We start from the raw sequence: 15,154 nt of genomic DNA on the forward strand, positions 1-15,154 counted from the left end.
TCTACACATTACACCCAACCAGACACAAAGGAGTGGAAGAAATTCACACAAAGAATGGGAGGGTAGGGAAAATATGACACAGTGGCTTGTTCTTGATTTTGTCTCATTAAGTGTGAATCAGGCCTTGGAGGTATTTTCTGTTCCACTTCCTGTTTGGTGCTACCACAAGGGGGAAGCTGTTATTGGAAATATTCACACATTTCTACAAAACCTCAGATGCTACTTGTGTAACAGAAGCAGTAGCTGATAAGTTTACCAATATGAAATGTTTCATCTGTACACTTGAACATAAGTTTCCTTTGTTCAGCTTTTCAGCTATGCTTTTGTTCCTAAATATGACTTGGAAAGCTCTGTACAAACGTTCTGCATCAATAGCCAGATACAGTATGAACATTTACCTCCATAGCCACAATACTGGAAGGATCAGGGAATGCTTCAATTTTCCTTTTAAAGAGCTCGATTACAGCATCATAAACCAACTTATATTGCTCCTGAAAAATGAAATCATATTAGGAGATTTGTCAGTTTTGCCTAATCATTTACGTACTTTAAATGCTTGGGTTATACAGCATAGCAAAGGTCTTTTTCTGGTAGGGAACTAGGGGAATGTAGTTGCACTTTTCAAAGTCAAGGTTGGGGAAGTCAGTTTAATAAGTACATGCGATTGTATTTCAAGCTGAGCTTTGGCAACAAAGAAGAGGAAATTGAAGTTCCTGCACTCTTCTGTTTCCTGGACAGGAACTTATTTATGAGTAAAAGAGCATAAGGGGAAATCCGAGTACAAGATTAATCCATGGATTTCAAGAAACTCTGGCATTATTTTGAAAATAGATTATTGTCTTTAAGTATAGCAAGCCTTCTTACCGGGCAGTTTATTTGGCACATAATCTCTATGTGTATTACCCATAAAGCACTTCAGCATCTTGGACTCCCACCCAACCATGCTTTTTTTCTCTAGCTGCTTCCTTCGATGTTTCCTAGGATGCTTCCAATGTGAAATGGCATCTGGAACATCATTATTGTCACATAAGAGGATTTAGAGGAACCCAATATCTACACAGGATGAACAAGTTTTATAAAACTTTCAGCTAGGATACCAACAATAACAGTTTTCAGATCTTACCTGAGTTTGAACTATTAAAGGCCTCTGTGTGCGCATTTCTTGAATCAAGCTAAAAATGCTGAAGTTCATTGGGAGAATCTTAGAAGAGGTGAAAAAAAATGTTGCAGATAAGAAATTCATAGCCCCGACCCAATCATTCACTCCTTACTGGCAATGCATCTCCAACCCAAATTGATATTTAGGCTTCCTACAAGAAGCTTAACTGGTTAATCTTACACAGGCGTCTCTGACAAAAGCTTCCCCTTCTTTAGCAGTAAGATCGGGAACTAGAGATGGGCATGAACCAAAATACGAATCAAAATTCATGACAAACCAGGCCAGTTCGTCGTTCGCAAACCAGCGGTTCATCAGATTCCATTTCTGATGAACTGCCACGAACTTTAGGCTGGTTCGTTTTTTGGTTCGTCACTGCAGACAGCCTGGTGCCGATCAATCAGTTTCCTAGGCAACAGGTGATGGACTTCCTGTAGACCTTCTTCTGACCTGGAAGTGACCTTCTGCTGGCCCGGAAATGATGATTTTCTGACCTGGATGTAACATTTTCACGAACCAAACAAACCAGTTCACAAACCGGGGGCAGGTTCGTGAAAGTTCATGGTTTGTGAAATTTGACGAACCACGAACCACATGGTTCGGTTTTTTCCCGGTCCGGGCCCATCTCTATCGGAGACAGCATATTTTTCTTAGCGTGTAAGTTGAACTTACACCAGTAACTTGTTTGTTACCATAAACCACATGAAGTCTGAAAAGACTGTTCATCAAAATATTTCACAGGGAAACAAACTCACCCCGTCTTTTACCAAGGTCCATGTATAGTCAATGGCACAGATGACTCCTGTTCTTCCACAGCCAGCACTAAAAGATAAAGGGATGGTAGAGAGAGGGCAAAAACAGCTTTTGTTTATGTTCGTTGTTTGATATTTGTTTCTCTTTTCTCCACCATGTTAAATAAATTTCAAGCTTCCCTGAAAATTCTTAGTCTCATTAGTTGACAAGAGACAACCAAACTTGCCCCTTTATCTTAGTTCCGTACTTGATCATCATTAGACTGTATTCAGCCAGTGGACAGAACTAAAGTATGTTGTAAATACTGCATAAAATAGGATTTGAACAGTCCAACAGAACATAAATCATAATACAATAATGTCACACAATTATTGTGACTTGTTGGCATTTCAAAATGGCCTGTGCTGCTGTGCAATGTTGCTGCAATTGGAGTCCTTAAAATGTTTAACTGCAAATAACAATGCATTTCTGCTGATCTGACCAGTTTACCAGCTCCTTCAATAATTAGTGAACTCCCCTTTCCTGTTCCTAATACTCTCCCCCAACATTCATTTGCTTTTGATATACTTCAGGTGCCCTTTATTTGGAGTGACATCTCAAATTGTACATATTGTAGCTTAAAATGGCCACAGCAAAACATCAGGAACCTATTCTGACCTGCAGTAAAGTTAAAAGAATAAATACAGTAAAAGGAAAGAGAACTCGCATAGCAATGGCAGTGCCTATGCCCGCAGAGTCTTAGTGATTACAGCACCATCCACCAATCATGAAGACGCCCCCAATGACTCCCAATTCTGCCCCTTTGTACTGCCATAGCTAGTTCAGACTTAGTGATACACTGCCATAACTTGGTGTTCCTTCCAACACCATAATGGCTCCCCTCCACCTTAACTTGGAGCTATGGCATCCTAACTAGTTAATTCTGCCAGGCATAACCTTGAGGATAGGATTGCACTCTTAGAATACTGGAGGGGGTGGGCAGGAATTGAGCAGCCAACAGTGTCCCTTCCATCAGGACAAACACTCTGTGGGATTTATCCATAGAATCAGCAAAAAGGGGACAGCAGAGAGGGGACTGGGTCTTCTGAAGATGCCTCCCTGCCAATGGGCAAAATCAACAGTTACCCGCTGTAGTGACCCCCACCATATGAAACAGCCCACCTGAAGCAGTCAGGAAAGCTCCCACTCTCCTGGCTTTCTGCAAACTATGCAAAACTGAATTATTCTTGAGGGCTTTTAAAATTGGTTATAGGGCAGTGCTATAAGGAAACAGTTCAAAGAAATGGTAAAGGGATGGGGACTGTAGACCATATGATACTACTGTTGTTCTAATGCTCCTACTATGTAATTTCCACATTGTTCAATGTGTCATGTTAAATTGCTTATGTTTTGTTTCAGCATCATTTCAGCTCTGCTTAAATTTCTGAAATCCATACCCTATTGTACTATTTATTGCCCTAGTAGTTGATCATATTGACTTACACTGTGTAATCTGCCTTGAATCACAGTGAGAAAAGGGGACTATAAAAAATAAATATATAAAGGCTAGTTCACACACCTGATTCCACATAAAAGTTCATATGTATATATGAAACAGCCAACTAATCGATGGCAGCTGACTCTTTAATAATCAGTCAGTCAATGATAGCTGGCCCTCTGACAGCCAGCCATCTGACAATCAGCTATCTGGAATCTCAACCCAGGGGTTGGAAAGGGGAGCAGCAGGGAAGAGATTGCTCAGAAGGTGCTATTGGTCCCTCATGGGTTTGGCCACACCCACACATGGATTCTAGAGGAAGGCCACTGGGCATGCCCTAGTCCTGAGTCCACACCTGCCTGGCAGGTTGGTGTGGCCAGATCCTGACTGCATTACAGTTATTTCCGCACCAGCTATATAGGAGTCCACAAGGACTTTCATATGTGAATTGGCCCAACTGTCAGAATTGTTTACTTCAAGTCTTAAGATGGAAAAAGTCTTTTTCCAGCACCTGCTGAGATCCTCTTTAGCTGGGGAATCTGAGGACTGAATCTAGAATCTTCAGTATGCAAAATGCTATACCACTGAGAAAGTATGGTCCCTCCCTCACACTCACCCTGGGACAGTGAGACAGACAGAGTGAGGACAACAAGGACAGCATACTTCTGTTCCCTTGGAGACCAACTCCATTGCCAGTTTAGCAGCCTCACCTGCAATGTACGCAGATAGGTACATCACTGATTGTTTGGTAGGAATGAATATCCCATATGAGCTGGAGAATGGGATCAATAGAAGAGGGTACATCATGATCTGGCCAGTTTTTATAATGAAAGTGGTAGACAGTCCTGATTTCCTAAAAAGGACACAAAAAGGGAGGAAGCTTTAGTTCAATTAAAATGGATCTAAGTTATTGCAACTTCACTTGAGGGTGGTGGTAGGGGCTAAATATTGTGTGTATAGAGAAGAGAAATATGTATAGAAACCTATAGTAAGTAAAAGGCACCACAAACCTGAATTTGAAAATTAAAGAGAATTAATCAAACAACACAGAGAAATTGAATCAATTCCTTTTCCTGTAATACAGTGGGTTGGATCACAACTAAATTTTCTACTAAGGGAAGGCACTTACATCAACAGAATTTCTCTTCTCATTGAAGCCCATTGAGACGACCCTCAAGAATAGCATAGACTATTGTTTTCCTTGGGTTTGTGCTCTTGGAGATAAACTATACTGACCTGCATTCCCCCTCCCCCTTTAAAAAGTAAGGTGCCAGAACCACAAAAAAAATGCAGCAGATGTGCTAGGAAGGGACCCTGGCAATGTGCAATTTCCCCATGTTAGTAATTCAGCATTTTGTCTAGAATGCACACAGCAAACCTATCTCTTGTTCCCATTGCCTGGACAGTTCCACACTTACACTATCATTCAGGGCCACTTTCAGAGTATGAATCGTATATTCATTCCTCTTTTCTTCAGCCTCCTATTGGAGAAACAAACCAAGAGGACATTTTCTGCAGATAAATAACAATTGTTTCCATGACACAGATTATGAACTAATAAAACAAGAATGACAAAAATGGATGTACTCACACAGGAAACAGTGAAAGGCCCCCACTGGATAGGGGACTCATCTACCTCCACCCAGTATCTCTCACATTTTTTCTGTTGAGAAAAACAGAAGTCTATGGTTATGTGTTTTCCCCAGAATGATATCTGCTACTCAGAAAAAGATTTATACTTGGGACTGGAGGTATTCCACAGCTTTTTCTCAACTAACTATGTAGCAACTCTCAATAGCAAGAGTTAAAAGTTGTTTATTAAAAATAATGAAGCAACAACAGTTCTCCTATGGCATTATATGCCTTCTCTCTCCTATCGACTTGCTTATGGGACCTTCCTTTCTGGCTTCCTATTGAAGCAGGACATGACGACTGTGGCAAAACGTGGTAGACCTCACTCTGCCTACCCCTCCCTTTTTGCCTCCGGCCAGGCACCTGAAGGGGCTGTCTCCCTTTCCTGTCTCCGGGTAGTTGCTGTCACCACTGTCCCTGTATGGGGCCCTGGTTAGGCGTGACAGCCTCCTAACCTCCCTCCTCTGCTAGTGGGCCCAAGCGGTTGGGGGACTATGTAGAACAGAAAAGCTTTCTTCCTTCATAAATTCCAAAACTCATTTATTTAACTTCTAACTATACACAGGCAAATATACAGTGAACGGAAGGAATAATAAAACAGAAACCGAAACCCCTACTCTATCTCCCTCATGCCCTAATTAGATGTTGTGTAGGGCAGGCCCAATCCTTTGATATCTGGGGTTACATTAGATCTACATCTCCCCTCAGAGCCATCTCTCCCTCAACTCTCCAGCCACCAACTGTCAATTTCCAACTCCCACTGACTCACTCTCCCTCCAATCACATTCTACTCCAGAACTGGCCCCTCCCCTCTGCAGCCCATAGAAAGTTAACTCCACAAACAAAATGGCGTTTCTCCACACTGATGTTGGACCTAACTATATGGTACATTTTGCTCACATCTTCCCCAGGTGTACCATGAGATATTTGATCAGACATGCCTTGCAATCTTTCATCCTCAGTACTCAATTCTCAGGATCCAGTTTGGATTGGGACTGTAGTGAAACAGCTTAATATCTCTACTGTGGAGGGAGCATTACTTTTAAAATATGCACATGGAAACAGAGAGTCTCCTTGTCTACTTTAAAGCTCTAACCACTAAACCACAGTGCTGTACTTAAAACAGCTGTTTTCTCCCTTAACTTTTTAGATTTATTATTACTACATTTATAGGCTTACATCATTCTTCTCTCCTCCATTTTTTCCACACAACAACCCTGTGAGGTGGGTTAGGCTGAGAATGTGTGACAGGCCCAAATTCACTCAGCAAGCTTCCATGGCAGAGTGGGGAATCGAACCTGGGCCACTCAGATCCTAATCTACCACAGCAGCCACTATACCACACTGGCTCTGACAGCTTAACTTGTAAAAGATAATAGCCTTCTGACTGAGAGTTATCAGAAATTTATTTAATCCAGGTAAAAATTGAAAACCATGTTTCCAAGCAATATTGTCTTTAAGACATTTATTAAAAATCAATCTAATCAATCTTGAAACAGTCAAATACAGACAGATCACAGAGATACACATTACAGTTCTATATATAAGAGAAATGAAAAGCAGATAAGCATACATGTCATAATCCCTTACCTTATATATCTTATATCTAAAAAAACTAAAATACAATTTTAAGAATCTCACCAAAACACCATCTGAAAGATTAGATAATCTTACACAACTCATGTCTGAGAGATTCAGAGGTCTTTTGGGTGTAGTATCTAATATAAGTTCAATGACATGAAATTCATATGACCATATCAATATTCACCTCTCTGTCCTCTCTGATGGCCTGAGATGAGTTTCTCTCCAAGCTTAATCAAACCTTTCTCATGGAATAAATGTCACAAAATTTGTACTTGTTCAGAAGAAGCTGAAGAGATTAATATGAGCATAATTTCAACTACTGTGTGTTATCTATTGAAAGATGTTCAGTAAGAACTTGGGCAGAGAAAAACATAACTTACAAATATGAAAATAAACCAGTTGTCAAGCCTGCTTCCTCCTCGTTCAGTCAATATGGTCAGGCAAGAGGCTGCGACAGTAGTGCACAGAGAGAAATTAACTATGCCTCCCCCCACCCCTGGACTATTTTACCATCTGGAAATGGCCCTAGGGAGCTGTTCTTTGCCCCACTGGGAAAATCTTTGTGGAGTCATCAGTAGATATGTGTTTCCATGACAGTGCAAACTGTGGCTCCTTGAGGCCATTTTAAGTCAGCACACGGGTAGGGAGGTTAAGTTGTTTCTTCTCCATGTACAGTGACCCCAATAGAAATTGCCCCTTTCCCATGCCTGGGAATTGAGTTCTGAGTACAGAACTTATGAAGCATGTCTGATCAAAAATGCCTTGTGGCAGATGAGGCGTGTGTGAGAGTGCACGATATATAATTAGGCCAAACTGCATGCAATGTGCATCAGATCCCTAGAAACACAGAAAAGGGGTTAAAAGAAAACAAAGGCCAGTACTATGTAAAACAGGAAGTCGTAAGACTGTGTTTTGATGGCGCCCAAGGAAAGAGACTAGACTATACCCGGCATGTTAATGGCCACTCTGGCCCGCCTGCAACATCCCACAAATGTTTGCCTACAGCCTCATAAAATCTAAAATCATCATTGTCTCCTGAACTGTTGTATCCAGACCTGTATTTTGTTCACATTTCATTTCCGATTGTAAATAGGTAAAAGTGATTCACTTTCAGCTCAAGATAAAAGTGGTTATAGTACCGTGTGTCTTGTGAATGGATGCAAAAGCAGCATGAAAAATTCTGTTAATGACTGTGAGAGTTAAGAAGTGGATGGTGGTGGTTAACACAGGTGAGATTGTCCGGATACCACAACACTATCCTGTGCTTTTGACACTGTGCTTACCTTCCCCATTTCAAATTCCATGCATGCCATGATCACAACCTGGAGAGAGAAAAGGGAGACACACCTGAGTGTCATTCTACACAGGGAAAACAGGCAGATTTTTGATAATGGTCTGTATCCTACAATTCCACTTAGCAAAATTGAAAACTTTCCTCTGAATGAAGGGCTTTCAAACTTAAGTGGCTCTTCTTCCAACAGAAGAGCCACTTAAGCTGGAGGAAGGCTTCTTAGGCTGGAGAAATTTTCCCTACCCTATGGTAGGACACTGTTTGATATAAGTTTAAAGGGGCACTAGTCACAGCTGTCAATTGAAAAAAAGCTGCTTTAAACAAAAAGGCTCACGTTTCTATACAAAAATGCAACCTTTTAAAATATATGTTTACTGCAGTTTAAAATGCAGGCCTCTAAAGCAAGAAGGAGGAAGCTTATGAACTACCCTGAAACCATTAAGCATAAATAAACTGTAAGGTAAAACGGGATCCTTTATATTACATGAAAGAGACATTTTACTTAACCAAAAATAGTTTATTTATAATTGCTCATGTGTACAAAACCAAAGTAATAACAAAATAGCATGTAACAGCCAGACAAGAAAACTGGCAGGAACAATGACAGTGGGAGCATTTAGACAGGAAGAGGTATGCAGTGTTGCTGATCATAGCAACAAGCTGAGGCAGGGGCCACGTTCTTATCTTTTCAGCTTTCAGAAGTCCAAAATCATGTGCAGTGAATTTTGAGGCGTGCTGTTAAATTCCACTATGCAAACTGCAATTGCACATTTGCAATTGCCTTCCTGGCTTAAGGCCTGTAACTAGACCCCACCCTTCTGTTGGCCAAAGCAGAGGTCGTCTTGTTTGCTAGATGCTGTCAACTATAGCACTCCAGTCCAAACTGCTCTTTCTCTTTCATTCTGACAGCAAACCAAAACTAAACCCTTACAATGCAATTGTTGAAGAGCATTCTGAAAATGACCAGAGCAACATAGACCGTGTACTACGTTGAGACAGTGAATAGATGTAGATGTTATTCAGCTAGTACCATGCTTGAATTATTGGGAGGTGGGGTAAGATGGATAGATTAAAAAATACACACAGCTTCCCTCAGTAGCTATAGGGACTATCACAAAAGGTGCAGGGGAGCTGAGTCTTTGGCTTCTTTAATAATTAAATCATTGTCATTTAGCTTTTAGCCCCCCCACCCCAAAGCCCTTTAAAAGTCAAACTGTCAGCATAAATAGTAGCAAATATACCTGGACTTTATATTCCCAAATCATCCGCCATAAGTCGAGAACAGTTGTGGAAAGAGGACCCTGGGTAGCTATATAGGTCCTTGGCTCATATACACCCTAAAAAAGAAATTAATAAATATATGTTTGTATGACCACAGTTTAAAAGTCCTGTCCACTGGAGGGTATTTTGCATTTTCCTTTGATTATCACAATACAGGACTGGAAAAGAGCAAGAGTCCAGTAGCATCTGTAAGATTAACAAAAATTGTGGTAGGGTATGAGCTTTCGTGAGCCACAGCTCACTTCTTCAGTTACCTGTGGCTGTGGCTCATAGAAGCTCATACCCTGCCACAAATTTTGTTAGTCTTTTAGGTGCTACTGGACTCTTGCTCTTTTCCACTGCTACAGACAAACTAACATGGCTGTTCATCTAGAACAATACAGGACAAATGTCTCATTCATTTCAGTGGGGCTGCTAGAAGATGTTACATATACAGCATGGAAAATGTGAGAGGGTTTCCCTAGAAAGGTACTATGACCCAAGATTTGAAACCCCTGATATTGCTAAGAATTCCTATCTTTTCACCTCTCTCTTTATTAGCCATTCATACCTACTTGCCTGTGAGTAGAGAAGCGCTGTGTCAATTATATACTCTTTGAATCCCAATATAAACTTGATTATAGTTATAAATGTATGCTACTTTATGCAACTATTTTTAATTCCCCACAGTCAATTAGCCCAACGTGTGTTTAACCCATGAGAATAATATCCTATAGGCAACAGAAGCACCGTGTATGAATTACTACCTGGATAAAATTGGCATTGATGTAATGGGAGTCTTTATCTGATGTGATCAAGGAAAGCTTCACTCTGCTGTGGTCATCTAAAGGAAAGAGTAAAAAAGGAAACTGTCAGTTGCTACATAAGGTGGTATCTAGAGAATCCAGTTCAAATCAGGATTTCCTGTGGCAGATGCTCCAGGTGATGTTACCCTTTCATGCTTTTTTTCCACAACAAGTTCTAATACACAAACATTTCCAGCAGATACTTGAGGGGGGATATTTTTGGTTCAGCACATTTTTTTGCAAAATGGGCTGTTCCCCATTCTATTTCCTGGCCTTAAAAAAATAAAAGCGAACAGCAGCACAACTTGTGTGCCACATTTATTGTTATTCTGTGCAAGGATTTTCAGTTCTGCTCGTCTCTTGCACACTTCTGAGCATTTTTGAAGGGGACAGGGAATGTTAGAACAGGAGCTTTCCTTCCTTTGTGCTGTGCCAATGAGGGTTAATAAGTTCACATTACTTTGTACAAATGTATCAATATCCAGATGAAAACTGGAAATGAAGCCCACATCCCTGCCTTTTGTGTCTGTGTGCACATCATTCTGTGTATGCGAGATGCATATATTTACCCATACACAAATATATGGGCATTATGTCAAATGCTCATTCTGTACTTCTACATTGGCTTGAAAGATTAAGCAACATAGTAATAGATTACTAACATACATGGCAAGATATCTTTGTAGCGGTTCTTGCTGATGTTTTCTGGCCTCTCAGCTGTAGCCGTTGGGTAGGTTTTGTCTGCTTTGTAGGCTGCCGATTGCCTTTTCAGTTTCTGTGGTTAAATTGTTAAAAAGAGGTTAAAGAGAACATGTTAACAATATTGTAGGACTGCAACTATAATTATTTCCTGGCTGGCCTCTCTTGAGACAACCACAATAAGAACAGAGCAGCCGTCATTTACAGCGGGAGGCTTGGGGGTAGCGGAAAGTTTGCATGCTGAGCTGAAAAGATGTGCATGCATTTCTGATGTGGCTTTACCCTGGTATAAGAACTTTTGAAGTCCTTGCACAGGTGTGGTGTGGTGGAATCACGGACATAGATGGAAAATATGAAAATTCTTCATCTAATGACTAAACGGAAGGATCTCAAGACATCTAACTGTTGTAGCATTTTTTGCCAGCCTCCAGTCGTCGTTCCCCCCCCCACCACCACAAAAATACTCCTGCTTCTGAGGGCCAAAGTAGATATGACAGAGACATTCGTATATATTGAATCACATGCCCTCAAAGTCACATGGAAAATAAGGGATTATGGAGGTCTTTCTTTTTTTCCAGAAAATGAAGAACATGAATTTGGAGAGTTAATCTTTGCCCCCTCATTGTGCTCCATTGCTTGAAGCATTTCTTCCAACATCGCTAGGTACTGCAGCCAGAAGGGGAGGGACAAGGTTTAGTTCCTCTCACCTACACACTCCCATTTTCTGTTTAAAAAATAAGTCTCGCAAACTTCAACTTTCTATACAGTTGGGTGGGTACACTGTTGCATCAGTTGAACCACAAATCAATTTGAAATCTAAAGCCCAGGACAAGATACAACCAAGCCCTGTGAATTAACCTAAAATGACAGAAATATTTGTATTACAGAATTACAGAATTTGGATTACAGAATTTGTATTGCAGCCATTACAGAATCTGATGGGTGACAAAGCATTTTATTATTGTCACAGGTTTCCCAATTCCTGACAAAGGTCACAGAAAGTTAGGTGCTAGAGACCATTTGTGTCAATCTCTAGCCAAGGCAGAGTCTTGCCTACTGATCCAGCAGTTTCCATCATATTGCATACCAGTAATCCAGTCATTCCAAAATTTTCTAAATTCCATAGCAAGGCATCAGACACCCATAGCATCAGGGTAGTTTTATATGTTTCAACAACAAAGTGAACGGAAGTGCAATCAAATGGCATTATTTACCACTGCCCTTCCAACATGTAAAAGGAATTTACAGAAGCAAAATGGGTATGTTTCAGATACAGGAATAGCTCAAACATCTCACTACCAGAAGTCCCTTTCTATGTGTTACATTAGAAGAAGCACAACTGACATGTGCTTGCCTGTCCCTTCTAAACATGAAACATCCCTGCCATTAATTCCAGAAATACACTATTGTTATTATTAGGGGGTCACTCAAGGCCTTTCGCCACTTGAAAGCCTGATTTCCACCCCCAACCCTCTGCCAATACACCCCGGCCTCAGCAACTTTGCTGTCTCCCTGATTCCCTACCCTCACTGATGCCCCCATTCTCACTCAGGAGCCAGAAAAGCTAATACTTCTCACTTCTTTGCTCACCTAAGCGTCTCTAAACCCAGCACAGCAACAAGCAAGACTTGCCATTCTGGTTTTATAGAGGCTGGGGAGAGGAGATAAAGAGCATCAGCTGTTCCTCTGGTCCCTGAGCTGGAGAGAAGGCAGTAGTGAGGTAAGGGAAATGAAAGGGGTAGCATAGAGATTGCCACCTCACAAGATCCATTTCACCTCATTTCATGGATGAGATAGCCCTAGGACTCACAAAAATATGTTGCGGAATGTTGAGTGTGGTGGAAATGCCCTCCACCACAGAATTCACCTCAATACATCAATAATTAGAACTGCACCCTGACCCTTTTCACACTGCTTACTTTGAGTCACAATAATGCAGAACATCGCACTAAAAACGTGGAACATTGCGTTTTCTCGCACAAGAAAACGCAATGTTCCACATTTTTAGCGCGATGTTCCGCACCGTTGCAACTCAAGATAAGCAGTGTGAAAAGGGCCCCTGTCTATGTACTAGTCACAGAACTGACCAGAGGAGAGGTGACCTTGGACTTAATCATCAGTGGTCCTGCCCAAGACCTAGTGCAAGATGTAGATGTAGTTGAACCATGATCACAGATTTAATTAATAAGTATAACGGAAAGTGCCAGAGAACTCCAACATGGTCAGATTTGATGTCAAAAGAGGAAACTTCTCTAAAATGAAGGATATGGTAAAAAGGAAGTTGAAAGGAATAGTCAAGAGGGTAAAATCTCTCAAAAAGATTTGGGGGTTACTAAACCTTAGTACTAGAGACTCAGAATGGTCAGGAAAGGTCCAAGAGGTTACCAGCATGGCTAATGAGCAGAGTGAAGGAAGCTATAAGAGAGAGAGAGAAGTTTCCTTCAGAAACTGAAAGACTTGTCCAAACAAGGCAAACAAAATGTAATACAAACTTGCACAAGTTCTGCCAATTTTCCCCTGCCTTAGCAGTAGGGATCTCAGGTACAGCAGTGGGGATGGGGGTTCCCCTGCTCCCAGCCTCCATCCTACCTGGGTGACTGGTGGTGGAGAGCAGAAGCTGGGAACAGGGGATCCCCCATCCCCACCAAGGGACTTGAGATCTCTACTGCGAAGGCAGGGGGGAATTGGCAGAAATCACCACCTCCACTTCTGAAGACAGAAGTACTGTTCTGAACATGGATAGTGTTGGATACAAGAACAGAAACTGGGTGAATGCTGTCTCATCTTCTGCTTTATTTCATTCAGATAATAACAGTTGGTCAAAACAGTCTTCCCCAGCACTAAAGTCAGTAATGTTTCAAACAAAAATATTGAGATTCAAGTCTAAAAGCTGTGGGTGATTGAAATGATGCAAGCTCTTTTTATACTCATTCCAGGTCTTTGACTAATGGATCAAATCACACATCACACTAAACCATGGCTTGTATCTATGGGATACACTCCACCCTTCCCACTCTTCTCAAGTGCTACAGTGCACTTAGTTACTTCTTGTTTAGTGCAAATCATAGTTTGCCAAACTACTGATTGTACTTCTCCTCATAATCAGGAATCCAAATTGTGCTTTGAAGCTGATTTGCCATCCTGCTTGTCAGGGAAGTGTAATCCATAGTTTGCCAGTTTGGCTATGAAAGCTTATTACACTAAAGCTTATTACAAACTTATTACACTAAACAGGAAGGAACTAATTAAACCGAAACACACAAGAATAGGAGGGTGTGAGAACAAGGTTTGTTTCTTCACCATCAATTTATGGTTTGGTATTATGTGTGATCTGATCCTCGTGGAATGGGTCCAAAGTACCACAAGAGAAATGAGGCTAGCAGAACAGCATTCACCTGGCTCCCCACTTCACTGGCAAAAGAGCATCTTGGTTTCTATCTTTCCCACCTTCCAGACTCCGTTTCCATAGCAGAATAAACTCTAAGGTATGTCAGATACTGAAACAGTCCAAGCACCACATCTTGAAAGCTGCTTTTTGATGCAACATACATTTATTTTACTCATTTTCATCAAGAAATTGGAAAGTAGATGATTATACCAGAGCTTAACCTAGTAAAACGCAGGCTCATGAAGATATTACAGTATCATGGAGAGACAGACAACCTGTGGGTGGGTGGAGAGTGGAATATAACTAAACAGAAGAGTATTTTGGTGGATGACATAGGCTAACATACCTTGGAAATTGTTACACATAATATTTATATAAAATTTTTCCAAATTCTGTAGGAGGTAGGCTTCAGGTGCGTCACCAAGGTCTGCCACCTAACTGGACAGAAATGGCTTTGCATGAGGCCATAAGAATGGCTAATGAGAATGTTATGGCTATGCATTTTTTCCACAGCTGATGCAATATATTGCTACTATTTTGAATACACCCATGGTCATCTGAAAACAAAGGTTTACTTGCAAGATGATAAGTGGGGGAAAACCCCAGCCACAGTTCATTTGTGTATGAAGTACATGAATCCAACAAGTCACTATAACCACAAACTATGCAAAACCAGTGCACAAGATTCTAAAAAAACATACATTTTAGTGAAAATAAAAATAGCATCCACCCCCTCTTGAATACACACTTTAACATGGTGAGGGGGTTTGAGCGAGTCAGTGAAGCTGAGGGCAACACCGTCAGGAGCGCAGGCTTGGTCAAGAGTCTAAACTCCTGGAAGAGTCACTCAAGCCGGAATGGTCAAAGCTGAGACACCAGACAAAGTTGCATCCAGGAACCAGTGGTCACATCAGCAGAAGAGAATTGACTGTTCCAATGGTGATGGGAATGGAGGAATTCTTAAAGGCTAGCTATTGGGCATCAGCAGTAATGGAAGGGGACACTGGCAGAGGATCTTTCACAGACAACAGCAGTGTCATTTCAGCTAACCCTGGTTAGTTAGTCACAGAAGGCAATGGTAAACCACTTCTACTGATCTCTTTCCTTG

At 41.2% G+C, this 15,154-nt stretch overlaps 1 protein-coding gene across 1 annotated transcript in view; it reads right to left on the bottom strand.

The window, feature by feature from the left end:
• Positions 1-15,154, bottom strand: part of PTPN22 (protein tyrosine phosphatase non-receptor type 22) — a 66,927-nt gene that overhangs the window by 24,793 nt on the left and 26,980 nt on the right. Inside the window, exons 2-11 of the mRNA XM_054979165.1 lie at positions 10,626-10,734; positions 9,921-9,997; positions 9,135-9,230; positions 7,886-7,924; positions 4,978-5,049; positions 4,805-4,867; positions 4,097-4,239; positions 1,912-1,978; positions 1,124-1,201; positions 399-491 (exon numbers count right to left, since the gene is read on the bottom strand). Of these exons, the coding sequence (XP_054835140.1) occupies positions 399-491; positions 1,124-1,201; positions 1,912-1,978; positions 4,097-4,239; positions 4,805-4,867; positions 4,978-5,049; positions 7,886-7,924; positions 9,135-9,230; positions 9,921-9,997; positions 10,626-10,734 (837 nt within the window). The remainder of the gene's footprint in view (positions 1-398; positions 492-1,123; positions 1,202-1,911; positions 1,979-4,096; positions 4,240-4,804; positions 4,868-4,977; positions 5,050-7,885; positions 7,925-9,134; positions 9,231-9,920; positions 9,998-10,625; positions 10,735-15,154) is intronic.

The sequence above is a fragment of the Eublepharis macularius genome, chromosome 5 (genome assembly GCF_028583425.1).
Source record: "Eublepharis macularius isolate TG4126 chromosome 5, MPM_Emac_v1.0, whole genome shotgun sequence".
Lineage (NCBI taxonomy): Eukaryota > Metazoa > Chordata > Lepidosauria > Squamata > Eublepharidae > Eublepharis > Eublepharis macularius.